General features: G+C 64.0%; 3 protein-coding genes across 3 annotated transcripts in view; 1 reads left to right on the top strand and 2 right to left on the bottom strand.

Annotated features, from left to right (window-relative positions):
* Positions 1-1,127, top strand: part of MNEG_7566 (peptidase M16 domain protein) — a gene marked incomplete at both ends in the record, with an annotated part of 6,477 nt that extends 5,350 nt beyond the window's left edge. The window contains 3 exons of the mRNA XM_014043960.1: positions 259-346; positions 568-641; positions 942-1,127. Of these exons, the coding sequence (XP_013899414.1) occupies positions 259-346; positions 568-641; positions 942-1,127 (348 nt within the window). The remainder of the gene's footprint in view (positions 1-258; positions 347-567; positions 642-941) is intronic.
* A 1,559-nt stretch (positions 1,128-2,686) lies between these two features.
* MNEG_7567 (thylakoid formation protein 1) lies at positions 2,687-5,692 on the bottom strand (the record flags this gene model as incomplete). The annotated part of the gene is made up of 8 exons (XM_014043961.1): positions 2,687-2,779; positions 3,018-3,098; positions 3,577-3,631; positions 3,833-3,999; positions 4,253-4,375; positions 5,127-5,275; positions 5,476-5,537; positions 5,631-5,692. 8 exons carry the CDS (start codon positions 5,690-5,692, stop codon positions 2,687-2,689), a joined length of 792 nt encoding a protein of 263 aa, XP_013899415.1.
* A 1,891-nt stretch (positions 5,693-7,583) lies between these two features.
* MNEG_7568 (hypothetical protein) lies at positions 7,584-7,788 on the bottom strand (the record flags this gene model as incomplete). Its single annotated transcript, XM_014043962.1, has 1 exon — positions 7,584-7,788. A coding segment is annotated over one exon (205 nt), but the record flags the coding sequence as incomplete, so codon positions are not given.
* Between the last annotated feature and the right edge of the window lie 56 nt (positions 7,789-7,844).

Genomic DNA, 7,844 nt, shown 5'->3' on the forward strand with positions numbered 1-7,844 from the left:
GGGCCTGTGCGTGCGTGCGGGTCGCGGCGCTGCGGCGCATGCGCGTGCGGTCCTGCCGTCCTAGCGGCGCTGCGGCGGCGTGCCTGCGTGGGGCGCTGATGTCAGTGCACTGCAGCATCCAAGGGCCCCGACAGATCCAAGGGCCTTGCAGCGCGTTTGGGTTCGATCATGAAGGTCGATTTTGTTTGCAACAACTTGTTTCGAGGCAAGCACAGCAGACGGCCGACCCGCCACCCCCTGATCTTGCGGCGCGCGCAGGGCCTGCGGCGCGTGCTGGGCGCGGCTTCGTCCGCGCCGCCGCCGGCCGCCAAGCTGACGCGCGCGAAGCAGGAGAAGCTCAACAGCTGTGAGAGCACGAGCACGCCCCGGCGCTGGGGCTGCGCAGCCGCCATCCTGCTGCACACGCTCTGTGCGATGTTTGGATGTGCCGCCCCTATTGACTGCCGCTGTCAAGAGAGCACAGCGCCTCCTGTGCAGGCAGTGCGGAAAGCAAGGCGCGTCCCCCGATCTCACAGGCTCGCACATTCATAACCCCCTGCACCCTCGCCCCCAAACGCCCCACGCCAGTCGTCTTCAACTTTGCGACACCGTCGGCCCAGCTGCAGCGCGCAGCTGCGTACGAGCTGCTGGGCATCCCGCAGGTCAGTTGGCCGCCTGCGCTCTGTCTGCTGCGCCGTGTCGCCCGGGGCAACGGCAGTCCCCCGAAGGGGGGAGGGGCTCTGCACACCGCAACATGCGGCCCGCATGATGTGATTTGTCAACGCATCCTCCTTTGGATGGGGTTTCTCTGCGCGTCGATGCTGCACCCAGTTGTCAGCCCTAGCGTGCTGGTTGTCAAGCCACCCTCTGTTGCGATGTCGATCCACCCCTCGATGCATCCACCCACCCATCCACCCATCCGCCAATTCATCCACCCACCCATGCATTCATGCGCTCGACAGGACTTCCTTTTCGCATACAGGGCCGGCATCGAAGGCGTCGCCGCCTCCGACGTGATGCGCGCCGCCGCCGCCCACCTGCACCCGCAGCGCCAGGCGGCCGTTGTCGTCGCAGACGCAGCGACCGCGGCGCCGGCGCTCCGCGCGGCCGGGTTTGAGGTGCAGCGGCTGGCACTGCTGCAGGACTAAGGGGCGCACGCGACGATGCAAGGCGCGGTGCGCCCCTAGCAAGCAGGCGTGGGCGGCGCCAAGCCGCTGCAGCCCGCCTGTGAGGGCCGGTTTCGGTCGGCTTCGTTGGTTGTTTCGGGGTATGTTGTGCATGCGCCAGCAACTGCCGTCGTGATTGCACCACGCCACACTTCGATTTTTGACCTGTGCGGTGGAAGCCAAGAGGGACCCTTGCCACACATCGTAAATTGGGTGTTGATCCCTTTAATGATTTGAGGGCCAGGCACGTGGTCCAACATGGCCTTCACTGCCACCACCTGTGTGGAGAATGATGCTCTTCACAAGCAGTGTGTGTGCTGTGCCATGCAGCCACGGCTAGGCGTGCGCTGCCGGTGCGACAGGCGTCCCCTGCCGTCTGCCGCTGAGCTGCTTCGCGGGTCAGCCGGAGTCGAACGCGCCCTGCACGCGCGGGGCCCCTCACGCTTTGAGCGGTGCTGCCGCGCAGCCACCCTCGTTCACCTGACCAATCCCTGCCTCTTCTCGCCCCATCAGGAGGGACCCCTGTGTTTTGACCTCCTGTCTGCACGCACAGAACGCAGACGCCCTCTTGCGGATTGTAAATCTGGCTGTGCCTTACCTCTCCTTCTGCTGCCCAGCCTTTGTCAGCATCGCCCTTCTGTGGGAGCCAGGGTGAGGCCATTCCAGATGTCGTATCCTCGCTGCTGGCACTGGGTGATGTATGGTAGCAGACCATGGGATGCCTCTTGCATGCTGACCCTGGCCACAAGGCAACACTTTGTGAGCACAACAGTGCCTCATTCCACAACGCGACCACACCTTGCGGCTTCGCCGGTCCGAGTCTGCTGAGATCTGTGACGTAAACGGGTGCGCTGTGCTTGGAGCCGGTGCTGTGTCTGTGCGCTGCAGCCCTCTGCTATGGCAAACCAACACCTTACTGGAGGAACGCACCCTGGGGCCAGGCATGCCCCTTGATGGGTCAGGGCCTCTGATGGTGCGGTTTCACGGCTGCGCAAATGCTCGCACCCAGGACGGCGCGGCTTGTTGCAGCCGCCCTTGCGAGTCAGCTCGCCAGCATTGAGTCGTCATCTTGACATCATCCGTTCCAACTACCCAGCAGCTGCACGACACCCGGGAGCCAGACCAGCCGTCTCAAGCTTTACAGGGTGGTTCGCCGTGCCACATCTGCGTGCTGTGCAAACTCAAAAAAGGGGGGCGCGCCCCTATGCGCGCAGGGGGGCGCAGGAGGCGGTCGCCGCACGGAGAGGAGGCGAGGCTCCCCCGGCATCGGAGCGCGATAACACTGCAAAAAACGTGCCAAAGTACTCTTCTGATTCGGGCGCGGGCAGTCACACTGGGCCAGCACAGCGCCGACTGGGTTGGGCAGATGCAGCCTCCGCACAAACCACGAGCAGACAGACCTCTGGACAGCAAACGGCGCCCGGTCTTCGGTACCCCCGCTGCCGCGACCGATGCGAAACAGCACTGCCGCCGCCGCTCCATCTGCCGCGCGGCCGAGGGTGGGCGGCGCGCGCAAGCGGGCCCGACGGGGGCTGCGCCCCCTAGCTGCTGGTGGCGGCGGCCTTCTCCGCCTTTGCGGCGTCGCGCTCCGCCTGCTTCTTCTTCTCGCGCTCCAGGAACTCCTTCATCAGCTCCTGCGGGGGCGTGAAGTTCACGGTGGGAGGTGCATGGCAAAATGTTGGTCGTGGCTGAAGAGGCGCGGGAGCACAGCGGCACCACATATCCTAGAGCGCGTGGTGGAAACAGTGCCGAACAAACCCCTTGCACCAGAGCTGTCGCGCCTGTCAGCCGCTGCCCGGGGCGGGCGTGCCGGCAGCCGCAGGGCGAAGGGGCTTCTCAGGTCGCGGAGGGGCCTAGCGCGGCGCGGCGTACCTTTGCGGCGGACAGCTTGGAGAGGATGCCCTTGTAGAGCAGCAGGTCCTTGTTCACCGCCTCGGGCTTGGCCCCAACAGACTGGGGGGGGGGAGTGGAAGTGGGTGCGCGTGTGTCTTGCGAGGAGAGGGTGAAGAATGGTCGAACAATGTCGCGCGCTGCCACGGACCACAGTGCAGGTGCAGGGCCCAGGGAGAGCCCATGCACACGGGCGGGGGCGCATAGTAAGTCGAGTCTCAGCGCCCAAGGGGACGGGCCAAGGGGGGGCCGCGGGCATGGGGAGTGCCTGGACTGCCGAATGAAATGGTGTTTCTTAGAGGCGGAGGCCGGCTGTGCTGGTGTGTGTGTGATGCGCCGTATGTGGCGCATCGGCACATAGGTGCATGGGCCTGCATGGGGTCGCATGCGGCTGCATGCGGCTGTATGGGATCGCATGGGGATGCATGGGGATGCCTGGCACTGCATGGAGTCGCATGGGAATGCCTTGGTACTTCAGTGCATGGGAGTGCATGGGAGTGCATGGGAGTGCATGGGAGCACGGGCCAGCGCCGCGCCGCACCTTGACGAGGCGCTCGAGGGCGGCAGGCTCCTTGGCGCCAGTCAGCTCCAGCAGCCTGCAAGCACATGAGGGGAGAGTCAGGGACGGCAGGACCTGGGGTGAAAAGAGGAGGAGGGGTCGGGCCATGTAGGCTGGCCGCACGGTGCGGTGTGCCGCACGCTGCGCCTGTCCACCCCTCTGCCAGCTGGCAGCTGCACCTGCGCTTTCCGTCGACCGTGACACTCCCCACCGGCAGGACCCCCTTGCGTGCGCCCACCTGAAGAGGCCGATGGCGAAGAACTTGTTGTACGCGAGCTTGCCGTCCGCCGCCGCGCCGGCCACGCGCGCCAGCACCCGCTGCAGCTCGCTGCCCTCGGCATCGGGCGCCAGGCCCTCGGAGCCGGTCAGGGCCTTGGCATCGGCCTCGAGCCGCTCCGCGTCAGCCTGCAAGACGGTCGCGCGGCGAGGCGGCAGCGGGGATGCTCTGGCATCGCTTGGGATCGGGCCTCGCACACCGGGTACAGTGTGCAGGTCGACAGCCCAGCCCGCTGCGCCGTGAACGCCGCCGCTCCAGCAGCATGACGCGGCCCGCGCTGACGGCAGAGGCCGCACGCAACAGCCTTCCTATGGCGCCAACCCCCCCCCCCCTTGCGCCGCGCCCTGCCGCCCCTCGCCCTCAAGCGGGAGCCCTGCCCACCCTGTAGCGCGCGGGGTCCTCCCCCAGGGCAGAGATGTAGGCCTCAAACACCTTGGAGCGCTCCCCCTGCTCAAAGCTGTCCAGGATCTGGTCAAACACGCTCACAAAGCCCAGGGCAAACACCTGCGCGTAGAGCGGGTGCGTGCATGCCCATGCACATTGGTGTGTGTGTGTGTGTGTGTGTGTGTGTGTGTGTGTGTGCTGCGCATGCTGTGCATACTGTGCATGCTACGCGTGCTGCACGTACGCATGCGAGGGCGGATGTGTGCGTTTGCACGGAGAAAGTTGTGGTTGTGGGTAAAACCGCGTGTTGAGACTGCTGCCGCAGCTGCCAGCAAGTGCTGGGGCGGCTGTGTACATAGCTCTGGCGCTGCACTGGAGGTTGTGCTGCCGCCACGCAACGTCGCGGCGCAACCCATGCAGCAGCTGGGTATTCAAGGCCGCCACGCTGAGGCCAATGCGAAGAGCTGCTGTCGATAGCACATGCTGCGGCCGGCTGACGTCGCCAGCTGTCGGCACCCTTCTGAAGCCGGGGACCCAGGACACGTGCCTGGCCGCGCCCGCCCTCGTCCCGCTGCGCATGCTTTGGCACTTTGCTGCCATCACAAGCAGAGCCCGCTTGGTATCCAGCATGGTGCGCTGCGCTTGTCCAACCACATGCGGCTGTGCCGCCTGCGCCTCATCGTCACAAGAAGAAGCCGCTGACTGACACACTTGGCGCTGTTTCGTTCATAATAGGCAGGCCCTGCCTGCCGTGTCGGCTTGATGTTCTGCACACTGCGAATGACGAAGACAGGGTGCTCAGCTGCCGCTGCTCGGTGCTGCCGCTTGCCTGGCGTAGCCTTGCCATAACTTCTGCCATCCCACCACACACCTCGTTGTACTGGTAGGCAATGTTGTAGCGGATGAAGTGCTGCTGCACCAGCAGCTCCTGCACCACGACATTGTAGATCGCGGGGATCGGGCGGCTGTACGAGTTCAGGAAACGGGCCTTGGTGTCGGCCACGGTCGGCGGCGCGTGTGCTGCGCGGCGAGGCGGTGCGCCAGGGATGCAGGGCGGCCTTAGGGAGCCGGTATCAGTCACATCACGTGTATCAAGCCGTGTCCAAGCAGCTACAGGGCGCCCATTCGCGCCCTTCCGGCCATTCGGGACACCCATCATCAGGGCCCGGGATCCGCCCATTCGGCGCCCTCTTGTGACACAAGACAGCAAAAATCTTCACCTGCCAGGACAGACACACTGCGACGGCTGACGGGCGCGCTCGCGAAGGCCACCGATCTCCGCCTGTGTTGTGTGTGGGCAGAATCAGCACGGGCAAGGCCGGAACCACGTGCTTGAGACAATCCGTCCGGGTTATATCCATCCACGCCCTCTCACCCGGCCTGTGGCGCCTTGCCCTGGGCCCTCAGGCCGCTGCCACGGAGAGCGGTGCTGTGCATCCTGCTTTCGTTGCCGAGTCTGCTTAAGATAGCCCACACTACGATTTCAACGTTGAAACACACAGTGTATTGCAGGAAAGGTACAGCAATGGTGGTGTGGTGCTGTTTTTGCGGAGTGTGCTGTGCGTTTCGGCGGGTTTCTGAAGTCAACCGAGTGGTGCATGAGGGTCCGAACGGCAGCCAGGGAAAGCAAGTACACCAGGCAGCAGGGAGCTGAGGGCAAACATCACAGGAAGACTATGTTGTAATTGTGCCTAGGATAATACGCTGCCCTTTGCCAGTTGGACGGGTGACCGCCCACCACTCTTTGCAATGACACCCTGCAGCCACAAGCCTATCGCCACATAAGCCCCAAGTCACCGTTTGCCCGCTCCGCAACAGCTTTTTCTCCATGAATGGCACGTCGCGCCGCCTGCTTCTTGGTGCGTGTGTCTGGCATGTGCGCTTGCCGCCTGCTGCGCACACACTGCATTGCAAGGGGTGGCCATTGACACCATGGACTCAGCATCAAAAGGGCGTCACAAGGACCGCCTCTTGCACACTTGGGTTGGGCAGAGGGATGGCACAGGGGGAATAAAGAAGGAGGGTACTCGGAGGGAGTAATTCGTACCCTGCATGCCAAGCTCTCCCTGGTTGGGCCGTTCCCGACCCCGTACAAATGCTTGCTGCCCAAGGTACTTCACCCTGTCCTCCCCCCTGTGCTGCAAACCCTGCCGAGCCCCGGGCCCCGGTGCTCTGTTGGCTGGCCGGCCGCTGCTCTCTTTCTCGACACTCTGCACACGCACGTCTCCACACCTGATCAGCAGCTGACCGCCCCTTGCAAATCGTCTATCCTGCCCTCCTGCAGAAAGTCTATCCAGAGTACGGTACTGCGTGTTGAATTTGCAATCAACTTGGCACTAATCTATTTTGGCCACGCCCTGGCGTTGTTCTTGCAGACTGTTGCACGCCGTAGCCTGCATTGATGGCTGCGTATTCGTCCGTGCAACGTCCCCCCATCAACCGTGAGGCCGCCTGCCTAAAAACCTCCCACTCTTGCAGGATGATCAAGCGGCAAGGGCCGTGCTGTGCATCGGCGGTTGTCAGAGATGGTGCTCAATTGGGATGAGCAACCGCTGCCTTGACACTTACCCACTGGTGCCCTGCGCAAGCCGCGCTTCATGCACAGCAGACCAATGCGACTCGGTGGTGTTCCGAACGTTGCTATTAAAGTCCCCTGCGCTGAGCGGCGATGTGCGTGTGGAGACCGCTTCATGTTAGGCCTTTCATCAACGTCGTGCTGCTGTGCATGACTGTGATGGTCCAGCTAATGGGGCGGCCGTAGGCATCGCCGACTATGGGATGTCTGGGGGGCTCAACGAGCTTGCAGGCAACGGGGTTCCCCGCTCCATGCTCGCACGAAGGCACGGCGTGCCATCGGCCGCATTTCGCCGACATGCACGCCTTTGTTCGATACACCTCAAGCACGGCTCTTGCGCGCACTGTTGCTTTCTTCACTCGGCATGTACTTGGGCGGCACACCTCTTCTTGCGCAGCGCATCTCCTCCACCCGCCAGATGCAGACGCATAGGCCGGCTCCAAGCAGAGCGCCAAGCGGTTGACGGCCGAGCGCCAGACGCCTACCTTAGGGACTGGGTCTGGCTCGTGGATAAACCGCATCCGCGCATAAAGTCAGCAGCTCCTATGAAAGTATGGCCATGATGACTGTACCGTACGCTATTTCACCGTAGGCATCCATAATGTGGTGGTGATACCTGCAATCGTGATTCGCCAAAAACAAAAATTCGAAGGGCAGTGCTTTGCAAAGACATCAGATCACCCGGGAACGAGCTCAACTCTATCTTGCGTCGCGAGGGAGATCCAGCGCATACCGTATGCTCCTGCGCCATACAAGTAGCGGCGTCTTTCAGAGGCGTACGCTCGCCACTGCCCGGCTGCCGGACCGTGCTGCGTCTTGCCCGCCGCCCCCGGCCGGCGCCGCGGCGTCCGCTGCCACCACGAGGCCCCCCTCCACGCGCTCGCGGGCGCCGGCGGCCCCGCCGGCAGCCTCCGGCACCAAGTCGGATGGCGCCGCGACCAAGCCGGCGCCCGTGCCCCTGAAGGCGGTCGTCCAGGCAGCGGTGAGCAGGCGCGACGCCGCGCGCCACCGCGC

This window comes from Monoraphidium neglectum (genome assembly GCF_000611645.1).
Source record: "Monoraphidium neglectum strain SAG 48.87 unplaced genomic scaffold scaffold01349, whole genome shotgun sequence".
Classification (NCBI taxonomy): domain Eukaryota; kingdom Viridiplantae; phylum Chlorophyta; class Chlorophyceae; order Sphaeropleales; family Selenastraceae; genus Monoraphidium; species Monoraphidium neglectum.